The sequence below is a fragment of the Centrocercus urophasianus genome, unplaced genomic scaffold, assembly GCF_019232065.1.
Source record: "Centrocercus urophasianus isolate 14NV4802_14NV808 unplaced genomic scaffold, USGS_Curo_1.0 seq_10, whole genome shotgun sequence".
NCBI lineage: Eukaryota > Metazoa > Chordata > Aves > Galliformes > Phasianidae > Centrocercus > Centrocercus urophasianus.
The window spans coordinates 89,904,085-89,916,999 of NW_024884142.1; the positions used below are offsets into that span (position 1 = coordinate 89,904,085).

Genomic DNA, 12,915 nt, shown 5'->3' on the forward strand with positions numbered 1-12,915 from the left:
CCTTTCCTTTCCTTTCCTTTCCTTTCCTTTCCTTTCCTTTCCTTTCCCTTTCCCTTTCCCTTTCCCTTTCCCTTTCCCTTTCCCTTTCCCTTTTCTGTGAAGCAAGTTATTAGTTGTTTGCCCAAATCATATAATTTGAAAACTCCAGCCCTGGTGCTTCATAGCCATGCATATCTGCGTTTGTCTGGACTTGAGTACAGAAACAGACAAAGTAAGTTTTCCAGACACTTTTAGAATAGACCCCTCTAATGCTGCAGAAGTGATTCCAGGATGCAGAGCTTTGTTGAAGGGTGGAAGCGAACTATACACATCAGGCAACTCACGTCACAGCGTGTGTAAACCTCTGCTTTCCAGATGGAATACCTGAAGTAGGAAGAGGCCCTGTTATATTTATTACAGAATTTTTGTGCAATATCAGGTAAAGATGTGTTCAGGTAGGGGTAGGGGTCAGGTAGGGGATGGCTTTTCACTGTCACTTGTCTAGTGTCCTGACTTTCCCTGTCTCATTCTTTAAAGGTACGGTAATTTTCACAGAACATAAATTATGATATGTGAGTTGAGAGAAGGGGGACATCTACTGGTCAAAACATCGATGGATAAGGGCAAAATATCAGGAATCCCAGCCAGCCACTTGTTTCTAGATGAGAACTGAGAATCACAATTGTATTCTCCATGGGTTTCTGGAAACATCAGGCTCTTAAGCCCTTTATGCTGATAGTCAGACACAAGCATTGGATATGAAATAAAAGAGAATGCCACCTATCCTCCCTGGCTTTCCCACTGCTTGAATTAAGCTGACTGAAACTGTGGAGAAATTGCAAGGAAAAAGCAAAGATCAAATAACCTCAAGAGGTCTGGATAATGCCTATTTATAAGTCACAGATGACCTTATCTGGAATTGCCTGATCTGTAGATTACAGGGGTTTTTAGCCCTTCAGAACTTAAGCCCCTTTTAACACTCCTAATTTAAGGTTGATGGCTAAAAGAGAGCTGAGAGGTCAAATTTATCTGTGCACCCTGCTCCTGCTGCCAGTGTTTCGTCAATGAACCTCAGCTAATTCGAGGTTACTAAGTGCCTGAAAAGCATTTGAGTACTACAGCAAAATATGAGAGAGTGCATCTTCAATAAATTTTTCATGAATCTTCTCATTAAAGAGATATCTGACAATGTTGGATCAGGCTAGAGAAAAACAAGACAGACTGCTTATCACAGCCTGTAGCATACTTTCATTCTGGCCTTTTGTGTCAGCCTAAATGTCTGTGTGTAAGATATCTTTGTCTTCGTTTTTATTTCTTTTCAAGATTAATCTTTCTCTGAGATTAGATAGCAGGGCTCAGATTCTTCTATATGCATACAGAGTAATTTTTGGTATATAGAGAACTGTTCAGGAGTAATATTGACAAATTAAAGGGACTGAGCCATATGTTGAAAATCTGAAAATATTTAACACTAATATAAATGAGAACCAAATATATCCTGTATTTCTATCAAAAATATTTTGTAACTCCACTTTATGTGAAGCCCAACTGAAGTGTTTTGTACCTCCCTCCTTTAAGACCTTCATCTTCTTTATAGGATTTTCCTTCGTTGGAGAGATATTGCTTTGGAGATGCTGAGATGCTGAGCACAAAGGAGGATAGTTGTACATTTGTGTATTTGCATAGTTTTACGGGTATTTTAATGTAATCTGTAAAATTAGCAGAACTGTCTTAGCACAAAGGCAAGGATGCTGCTATGTTCTTCTTAGTGTATTAGCAGGCACAAATCTGAACTCTTCTTTCATCTCTTCTGCAAGGTCAGCAAACAAATGTATGTTTAATCTGGCAATGTTATGCTGACAGGAAACAATACATTGCCAGCTTGATGTCTGGTCACAGTAATCAGGTTTTTGATATTTTACAAATATTTCTATAGTGGATCAGGGTACCTTAAAAGTGATTACGAAGATAGATATTCGGAAACTATTCTCATTCAGAAGAATGTTTCATATTGAACAGTTGACAGAGAGTTTAAGTATATTGCTCTGAACCTATATATCAATCTGTGGATGAGGATTTTTTTAATCTTATATTGTTTCACTTCTATATAACGAGTTCAAAATCCAGACACTTTTTTTTTCCCCCCTAAGCTCTCTTATTCCCAGTTTTGAGGCCAGCTGGTAGCTGTGGGAAATATCAGATGAAACAAATGCTCCAGAAACTGCTTTAGCCCTGAACTGAAGTTCAGGCACCCGGATGCTGCATCGTCATGCAGCTGTGTAGTATGGCACAGATAGGAAAATGTGGCTCTGAAGCTGCCATATCCTGCCTAGGGCACATACTAATGTAAAGATGATTCATAGATGGGTAGAGTTACTCTTTTGCTTGTTGCCAGCAGAGAAGTGATGCTTCTGTGTTTTATCAGCATTTGGCTGCAGTTCTGTGTCTTTTCAGTGTACATGAGGGCAGTTCCTAAATTGGCAGGAAAGGCCTTATCACTGAATAAAGATTATAGGGTATCTTCAAAGTGGGAATCATTGGGATAATTCCTGCAGAGAAATTATTTACTAAGTGGGTACTGTATTGATTTCTCACTGTATCTATATTTTTTTTCTGTCAATGTTCCTTTTTTGGTTTTTTTTTTGGCAACTCTTCTTCACGTGTAGAAGTAACATTATTGAGTGCAGGGTAACCTTTCTGCTGAATGTAAATGTTACATCTGGTATAGTTGCAGTCTGTTGCCTTCAAATCAGAGTGGATCTGTATGTGCTTATTTCCTGTTGAAATGGTGACATTACCAGTACTGCACTGAGGACAATTTTTTAGCAGAAATATATGTCTTTCTGAAAGACAAACTTATTCACAACATGCAATTTGCTTAAGTAAATCTTGAAGAAATTTTTTTTCTTTGTTATTTTGTTGTGCACACACCATTTTATTTTTTGTGTCAGTGTTAAAAGGTTGAATTCCTTGTAAGGGGACTAGTGAGAATAATCCAGATCATATGAGGAGGACGTTTTATACAGCCGTGAAAATGGTAATGTAGCAGTTATGTGACATTTTATTCTAATTTAAATAAAATAATTGATAAAGCAGAGTCAGATTTTCAGTATACAAGCAATCAGAATGAAACAGGCATTTATCCTAAAATTATCACAGTCTTCCTGTATTGACTTAGGTGAGGGAGCGTTTGTAGAAGAAGGGTAGTGTTTCCTAAGTCTGTCAACAGCTTTCAGTTGTATCAGTTTTTAAAAAAATACTCTGTCTTCTCATGAACCTTACTTTCTTCATATCCCTAGACAGCATATCCATATTATGACTATTAAGTCCTCTTAGTCTTGAAGCTGGGAAAAGAGAAATGGGAGAGTAATCTGATTGTTTCCAAGCATAGGTTTGCAATCTGCTGTAGAGGTGACACCGTCTCCTACACATCTAAGCACTGTGAGGATATGGTCTTTTTCCCTGTCTGAGACTTGCTGAGCTTTAAAGTGAAGGGTAGGTTAGACTATTAGGACACAATGAGACAGCAAAGGCAGAGCAAATGTTACAGGAAAAGAGCAGTGCTTAGAGAGATGTTTAACTGACGGGGTTCTACACTTGCATTACCTCACTACCTGGTTTTCTGCCTACTGGACTGGCTTCTTGGTTGTATAATGCTCTCTCACTCCAGGATGCCCATCTTTAGGCAGTATCTCATGTATTTCAGATGTGATAACAAAATCAAAGGTAAATAATTCTGTGCATTATAACCAGATGAATGCTTTAAACACAGAATCACAGAATGGCCTGGGTTGAAAAGGACCTCAAAGATCATCTAGTTTCAACCCCTCTGCCACAGGCAGGGTCACCAGCCACCAGACCAGGCTGCCCAGAGCCACATCCAGCCTGGCCTTGAATGCCTCCAGGGATGGGGCATCCACAGCTTCCTTGGGCAACCTGTTCCAGTGCATCACCACCCTCTGAGTGAAAAACTTACTCCTAACATCTAACCTAAATCACCCCTGTCTTAGTTTAAAATCATTCCCCCTTGCCCTATCACAATCCACCCTTGTGAATAGCCATTCCCCTCCTGTTTATAAGCTCCCTTCAAGTACTGGAAGGCCACAATAAGGTCTCCCTGGAGCCTTCTCTTCTCCAACCTAAACCAGCCCTGTTTCCTCAACCTTTCTTCATAGGAGAGGTGCTCCAGTCCTCTGGTCATCTTTAAAAGCTTTAAAACACAACTGGGAAAGCCCCAAATGCCGTACTTTTCTCTCAAGTCAGACTATTGTTTTCAAATTATTCTTGGATACATGCTTAATCTATTTGTATACATATTTTATGCAGTGCTTCCTAAAATATATCTAAAATATTAGTATTTCTCCCATATAAGTGGGTTGGTTTTTTTCATCTGCTTTGCACATTTGCAGCGTTTATTCATGAAAATAAAAATATATTCTTCTGTGTCTATTTGTGAGTGTAAAATTCTGGTTTCTGCCCAAGTCAGTTCGAGCAGCAAGCACAGAATTTGGCCAGATGCAAGAAGCTTTATTCATTAGGTTGATATTAAGCAGAGGACCAAATCCCATCTCAGTTCCACCACCACAAATTATCTGTTGAGTAATCCTAGTATTACAGTGGCATAATTGAGATTGAACTTGGCCTTTAATGCTGTCATTTATTTTTTTTTTCTGATAGCTTTGTTCTGCCAGCATTCTCACTAAAATCAATGTGAGTTCGTGTTAAGGTCTAATCCTTCAGCTTCTTCTATACAGTCTAGGTATGAGCTATAGTAGAAAAGTAGATCCATAAAAAGGGGTTACGTAAGTACTGTAATACTGTTGTTGGCTGAAAGTTGCACTGATGATTGCAGGATTGTTCTCCTTTTTAAGGATGAAAGCCAGAAAGAAAGCAGGACTGAATATGTAACAGGATGTTAGATGAGGTCAGCATTGGAGAGAAATTTTTGTACCTCCCTGTGGTTTGCTGTGGCTTATTAATATTTTGTTTCATTCCTTTCCTAACATTGGACCAATTAAATATGTCATCACATATCATATAACGTTGCTTATTAATTGCTAATATTGTCAGCAGTGACAGAAAAGGAGGCATATATTTATATGGGCTATAAATAGAAAGCTTAATAAATCAATCAGTGGACTGTTTCCCTTTGCAGGCAGTAAACTGTCTTAATAGCATTGCAGATGCTGCATGTGATACTTGGAAGAATGGAAAGCACAGTTGCTTTGTTTACTGAAGGATAAAATATTAATAGGTAAAATGTGGTTGTACTTTCTTGTGGTGTTATAGCCTGTGAACTGGATGAGTTCTTTTCCTTAATTCAGAAAATTAGCATCATCCATAGCTGCAAGGAAGAAGAGCCTTCCACCAAGTTTTCTTCCCTCTTCAATTTTCCTAATTCATTGCTTCTGTATTTTGTGTTTCTCAGCAATGGGTAGAAGGACTGGGATCCATCATACATAACTTTAGAGCTAACAATGTCAGTCCAATGACATGTCTCAAGAAACAGTAAGTTACCTTCTTTTCTCCCCTTGATTTTTCTAGCCCTGTAATTTCCTTAATTTCCTTTTTTTTTTTTTTTCATATATTTTTATAATAATGTGTAATGAAGAAAATTAGTTTAGTGTTTCATTGCAACCTTTCATTGTGATCAGAAGAGATCTCAAGTCTATATTAAAGTCTATATTAGGTATCTGCCCAAGAGAAATTCTAAGTATTCATTTGATTTATTGTTATTGAATGTTGCAATTATTGTCTGTGTTGTTGCTTCACTGATGTATATGGAAACAGAGTCCCATGAATCTTTCTTCTTTTCAAACTGATCCTGTTAATTGATGTCCTGGTCTTTTGGGCTGCTTTCTACTTTTACAGTTAAAGCACTGATCTGCCTTTAAACACTAGAAGTCTACAAATGAACATTTTTTAGTATGAAACAATTACCTGTTTATAGTCATTTCAAATGACTGTATGTCAGTAATCTTAAGCTGAATGTAACTGTCCCAATTTTAACAAATAATATTTTAAAAATACTTATTTCTTAATTTCAGCTGGATGAAGCTGGCCTTTCTAACAAATACAAATGGGAAAATTCCAGTTCGGAGGTAAGCAAAATTGGGCACTCAAGATTCTGTCAAGTTCTGATTTTCACAATTTCACAATGCACAGTTTCACAAAAGGTCTATGGCTTAGTAATTAAATACAGCACAATTTTGTCACCTCCTAATACCTGTGTAAAAACAAGCATAGAACTAGGCATACTGACCTGAGTTCCATACCGCCTTGGTAACCTAGGGAGGACTTCTTATCAACCTAATAATTTTTCTCTTCAGTCCATTCTGAAGAAGACATAAGTGCTTCTAATTGTTTTCTAAGTTACTTAGAGCTAAGAACATCAGTTTTCTCATCTTCAAAACTCCTCAAACTCCGGATTAGGTTTTTCATAAAATACTTAGAAAGAGAACCATATAAACTTGCAGACCAATTAGTTGGAGGTCAAAGATTTACCTTGTAAAATGTAGTTCATTGTAAAAGAGACAGATACAGCTCTGTCAGAATTACTTCTGCTTTTATAGGAAACCCCAGGATAATATTTGGTTTTCTCCACATGGTGAAAGCATCACTAGATTGATTGTTGTCAGTGACAGAAATGGTAGAACAGAGGTTTGTTTTTTTTCTTTTGTACAGCTGTTAACTATTTAGCATTACTGATTTTCAGTCCTCTCTGGCTAGGCGGATAATTCTCCCTGCCCTAGATGTTCTTGCAGATACTTTGAGCTTCTTACCTCCTCCTCCAAAATGTGAAAATCTTACTTTTGAGACATGCTGTTTTTTCCTAAGGAGGAACCCATAGAAAGGAACACTAAGGACTTATGTAAGTTAAGCCTTAAGGATTATGTAAGTTAAGCCTCACATAATTTTTTTAGTCAAGGGAGAAAAATTGGACTGTGTCTACATAATATGCAAAAAAGAAAAGTGTCTGCCATGCTGCCCTCCAGGTTTCTTAGTTTCATGATTAAAGTGACGCTTGTACAGTATTAAGGCTGCTTCAGTGAATTCATTTTTGAGCTTTCACATTGCCAGCTTCCAGTTTATTCTTCATACTTCAGCTGAATTGCCATCAGGTACCTCCTGTGCAGAGGTCCCAAGAGGAGTATCATCTGAAGGGTAAGAGTAAGGGAAAAGTACTAGGAGAACAAATTCATTTTCAAGATTTCAACTTTATGTTTGAACACAGAGCTTTATTTTCCAGAATTGATTAATAGTGTGCTAGTTTATATGGAACTTCTACCTTGAAATATTTTACCTTGCATTTAGGGAGACATAAGTTTGTTGGTTTGCAAACCAACTTGCCTTTGCATACAAGGCCACATACTGCTAAAGAGAGTCCAGTCCACTGGATCCAATGTATTAAATTTTCCTGCTAGACTTATAGTTTGGATTTTGGAGTACTTAAATGGTCTTTTAAAGTTGAATAATTTTTCTTAAAAGTGTTTTAAGTTTCAAGAGTGCCAGGTTGACACAAATTGGTCTCTAGCAGCTTAACTCCTTGCAGAAGTGGTTTGCAGTGTGAATTTCTGAAGAACTTAACCCCATCACTAGGCAGCCTGTTCCAGTGCTTCACCACTCTCACTGAAAAAGATTTTTTCCTTATATATAACCTAAATCTGCCCTCTTGAACTTGATAAATTCAGTGAAGCCAGAAAAAGTGATACTTCTAAACTGTCTTTGTGTTGGCTTGATATTTGCAACTATTTGAAAGTGGTGAATGTTCAAAGTAATAAAGTCATTGAATCCATCAACATGCAAGATAGATTTGTACTCCTCAGTCCTAGATTTGAGAAGTATTTTAAAAAATGAGGAAACATTCGCATGTTGCCAAAAATAAATACAATTATGTACTCATACTTAGTGGAATGTGAGGAGTTAACATGTGTAGGTATCTGTCAACCAGTAATTTACTTGAATTGGAAATGACTCCATTTTTTTCCAAGATGTGCAACAAGATGGATATAAATCTGTTAGGATGAAGTCTCTACAGGTAGAAAAAAAAGTAGATTTATTTACAATATCCTTAGCAAAATGAAAGTGTCATACTGTACTTTGAAAGTCTTATGTGATTCATGTACTTTTTTCTAGACTGCTGCTCTCATTACAAATTATGTTTCCTGTCATCTTTGAAATAAAAAAAAAAGAGTTTGAAATAAAAAATAAGTTTTCTATAGCTAGGGAATCTTGCCTCTTGTTTTCTGATTAGTTACTTATAACAATATTGATGATTTTTATTATTGGGACCCAATTCACAAGAACAAGCATAGAAATTTTACCAGGCAAGAGACAGATCATAAAATATAGAACTGACATTATTCTGTGTCTTCAAATCAGTAGAAAAATAGTTGCCTGAGTTTGTTGATTTGTTTATTTGTTTGTTTAAGAAATAAGTGCCTAAAGTTAAACTCAGTCTGTAGTTTAGTGAAAACATCTTAGTACTTACCAGCTTTGAAAGTCAAATATTTATTTATCCTACTATTTATCCTACTCACTCTCTTAATCCTTTGCTTGGAACCTGCTTTAGCAGTTGGGTTGGAATAGATGATGAAGTCCCTTTCAAATCCTATGATTCTGTGATTTATGTGCCTGAACAGGAATACAGAAATCTAACTGTTGTAAGAACAAAGTAAAAAACACTTTTTCTTATACAAGCCAGGATGTCATTGGCCTTCTTGGCTACCTGAACACACTGCTGGCTCATCTTCAGCTGAGCATCAACCAACACCCTCAGGTCCATTTCTTTCACTCAGTCTTCCAGCCACACTGCCCCAAGCCCGCAGTGTTGCATGGGATAGTTGTGACCAAAGAGCAGGACCTAGCATTTGGTTTTGTGAAGCTTCATCCCATTGGTCTTAGCCTAGTGATCCAGCCTGTCCAGATTCCTTTCCCCAGGAAGATCGACACTTAGTCCCAGCTTGGTGTCATCTGCAGACTTACAGAGGGTACACTCAATCCCCTTGTCCAGATCATCAATAAAGATATTAAAGAGTGTTAGTATGAAGATATTGACACAGGAGCCTCAGAGCATTTTGAAGAATAGAATAACTGGATTAATTACAATGACAAAAAATAACAGCAACTGTTTCACATCTCTTTCCTTGTGAAGTTATTTACTTTGCATGAGACTAATAAAAAGCCTCTATAAATGATTGTCTTGATGATAAAGGGCAACATATTCTCATTAGGCAACTGTAGGGTCTTTCCCACTGTACACATTGTCATAGCATTAGAATTAGATCCCAGTTACAGACTGAGTTTTCCCCTTCAGACTGAGATATCAAAATCGGGAATTTGGGAAGCTTAGACTTAGTCCCTTGTAAGGGGGAGCAAGTGTAGATCTATTTTTTTGCGAAGATGGAGATTATTCAAATTTGTCTCAAATGGGAACAGAAAGAGACCAAATGTTCTAGTCTTATCAAATAGTTAGACTTGGATTTGTTTTCTTGCAAATGAAACCACTTTGTCAGTCTCATGCATGGTGAAATCATTCCTGATTTATGGAATTGAATTTTTTGAATTTATGGAACTGTTTTTTTGTTAACTGGTTTGGTGGAAATCTGTTTAATTGCATAGTATTCGTAAAACTGAGACATTCATAATTCCAGTGAAATGACTGAGCTTTCAAAGAGTGAAATGAACACTGCAGCTGGTTAAGGAAAGAGAAGGAGTCTGCCATTGGAAATGGTTCAGACCTGCATCACAAGTTGTATGTGAAGCATAGGTTAATGCTTAGAAAGGAAGTCACAGCAACCTGTTATGCCTGGAGACGTGAGTCTTCTCACTTGAAGAAACTGCTGCTTCTTAAACACAATTATCTGTGCATGGAGTTGAAAAGATTCAAAATTATGCTTTGCAAAGCTCTGTATTGCTGTTTGTTCTTTTTGTGGTTCATCATTTTAGTGTATTGTCTAAGAATGGCTGGCAGGATAGTGCTGCTCCTTGAAGCTTAAACCACTTTTTCAGCCTCTCTGTTTCTTGGAAGATGCAAACATTCATCAGCTGAAGTCAGAGGAAAATACTGGCATTGAAAAGCAAGAGAACTGGTTGTTTAAAAAGTGACTAACTTTTTTTTCCCAATCTTTTTTGTTTTAGCATTACCAGAACCTTTGCATCAGGTAAAACAGAAAAAGTGATCTTTCAAGCACTCAAGGAGTTAGGTCTTCCCAGCGGAAAGGTATTTAGCAGTTTTGAATAACTTCTTTGTATATGAATAATTTGATGAATCATTCAAATTCATAGCTGTGATCAAAGCCATTTGGTGTAAAAACATACCTGTTGTTCACAAGTACTTTATTCATCACTTCAGGTTGCTTACTAAAACCAGGATGTATTTAATGTGCTTCATGACACAGTAGTCCTTGAAATTCTCAAATAAGGCTTCTCTTCTTTTTTGTAATAATTGGTCCACCACTCCTCCCCCTGCATTTATACAAAGTACTTGAATGCAGAATATTGTTGCGTGCTGCCCTCTCAGTTTGGTTTGTTGGGTTCCTCATGTTCTTTGCTCCCTTTACTCACTTTCACTGAAGTACTGTCCAGCACTGTCCTACCAGCAGCCCCAGAGAGCTGACAAGTGACTGCATTTATGACTGTTTTTTTCACCCTGACTCCTGCCAGAGGTCTTTTCTTTCATTTTGGAGACTCCAGCCCATCATCCTTGGCTTTGCACATGCCAAGATTAGTGAGAGGCAGCATTGCAGGCTTAGCAGCTCTCACTGTCTCTAGTTGGAGAGAGGAGTGTAGAAAAATGTGGATTCCCAGTGGACACAGTGCCTGACACTAGGGATGAACTTCTTCCTCACTGCTGCAGTGCTCATCTTGTTCAGTCAAGAAAGGGCATGATATTGAATGTGTAAGCTGAGCATTCCCTTCTATGGAAATTTCAAACACTCTTTTATAAGAGCTGCTTTGCTATTTAGAGCCATGAACCATATCTGAAACTTTTTCTTGAAATGCCTTGGCTTCAGTGTAAGTATCTTGTAGTTAAAACACTATGTGGAATTTCCAGGTTTTTTTTTTTTAAGCTCCATTAGAAAAATAAGTACTGGGCTCCATGTCTTTATTTATGTAGATTTAATGTGACTATGAGATCAGAATATAAGAATGTCAAACAGATCTCTGATAAAGATGAATTTAGAACTGTTTGCAGAAAAGATAAAATAAACTAAATAAAGTGAATAATGGGTAAGGAGCTAAAACAGTACTTGGTTGCTTTTTCAGATGTAAGATACGCTCTAGGAAAAAGAGCATATTGTCTTTTGCTGAGTAAATGCACTTTGCCTTTTGTTGCAGAATGATGAAATTGAGCCCGCAGCATTTACTTACGAGAAATTTTATGAGCTCACCCAAAAGATATGTCCCAGAACTGACATAGAGGACCTCTTTAAGAAGATGTAAGTTCAAATTGAATATAATCTTGCTTTAAACTGATTTTACAGCAATTTTAGTCCATATCTAATCGTAACAGAACACAGTAATTATCTAACCTTTAATCCTAGTAGCATCAGCAGTATTTTAAGACAAACTTCAGTCTTTCCCTTCCTTCTCTCTCAGATTGTTAATGTAAAAGTTCATTCTGTATTTAGAGCCACTTTTACATAAGTTACAGAAAGTGCCTGGAACTTATGTTCCTCCCACCCCTTTATCCCCCCCCCCCCGCATTGGCTTTATTAACTACAGTAATTTTAACTTGCTCCTTTAGGTGATTAATATAGTATGTGAACTAACTAAATCAAGTAAGAAATGTGAAGTTTCAAAAGCTTCTTCCTTCAATTTATTCTCAGCTGGAGGGCTTACTTGTTGTTTTATGAAGTAACATCTGTTAAGTTATAGTAAGTTTGAGAGATACACTGTGCTGAGCAAAGACAGTATGTTTTCTGTGACTGTTTGTTTTGAGATTATAGAGCTACTTCACGTAGAAAAGTTGAAGGTTTTAAAAGTATTGACAATGTCAGCATGCAAATCATACCTACTGTAGCATCATATATGAAAACTTACATTCTCTAATAAATTTCTTTTCAGCAATGGAGACAAAACTGATTATTTAACGGTAGACCAATTAGTGAGCTTTCTAAATGAAGTAAGCTTTTTCATACATTAACTACCATACAAGTCTGTCTGCAGTGGCTTGCTTCTTCCAGTCTTTTCATTGCATGCATCATGCCATTATTTGCTATGCTTTTGTTCTGCTGATCTTTCCATTGTGGTAACATCCAGGTGCAAAAATCAGCTCCAACCTTACATGTTCTTGTGCTTTCTACATGTTGGCTTTGCAGGATGCATCTGCTGATTACTTGCTGTTGTGTTATGTTGTATTATGTATGTTTTGTACGTTTTATAATGTTAGATTCAATGCATTTTTATTATAAATGCATTTCAGTATTTTAATACAAGAGATTATTTTTATCTTAAGGACAAATCCCTCTAACAATAGAAAAAATAAAGTAGGCTTTTACAAACTTTGGTTTGATTCAATACAGTAGTATATCTATCTTTTACAAATCTAAGAGCTGAGAGGGTATTTTAAGGGTTTCTATATTATTTTTTAAACAGTAAATGTGCAGCACAAAACAAAATATTTTTATTTCTGTATTTCCAGATTACAGTTGATGGCAAGAGTATTATTTCTTAAAAATATTTTGTATGCAAAGTAGTTGAATAAACAATGTGAAGGTTGGGGTTTTTTGTTTCTTTTTTGTTTTGTTTTTCCTATTCCTAAAGCACAGTAAGTTATTTAACACTGACTAATTCAGAATTGCAAAACTAAGTCCACTATTGTAGATTTGACAAGAACATGTGCATAGAAAATAAATGCATTCTATCTGTGTTGGTACCAGTAGATTCTTGTCATCTGGAACATGGATAGCTGCTTTACTTCTCTGAATGATC

General features: G+C 36.7%; 1 protein-coding gene across 6 annotated transcripts in view; it reads left to right on the forward strand.

Annotated features, from left to right (window-relative positions):
- PLCB4 (phospholipase C beta 4) overlaps positions 1–12,915 on the forward strand; it is a 239,374-nt gene that overhangs the window by 156,643 nt on the left and 69,816 nt on the right. For all 6 annotated transcript variants that reach the window (XR_006168825.1, XR_006168830.1, XR_006168831.1 and 3 more), the window contains exons 8-12: positions 5,408–5,487; positions 6,027–6,080; positions 10,120–10,201; positions 11,320–11,420; positions 12,049–12,106. Coding sequence is in view for 2 of the 6 variants with exons in the window: in XM_042818950.1 (XP_042674884.1) it covers positions 5,408–5,487; positions 6,027–6,080; positions 10,120–10,201; positions 11,320–11,420; positions 12,049–12,106 (375 nt within the window). In the remaining 4 variants the exon portion in view is untranslated. The remainder of the gene's footprint in view (positions 1–5,407; positions 5,488–6,026; positions 6,081–10,119; positions 10,202–11,319; positions 11,421–12,048; positions 12,107–12,915) is intronic.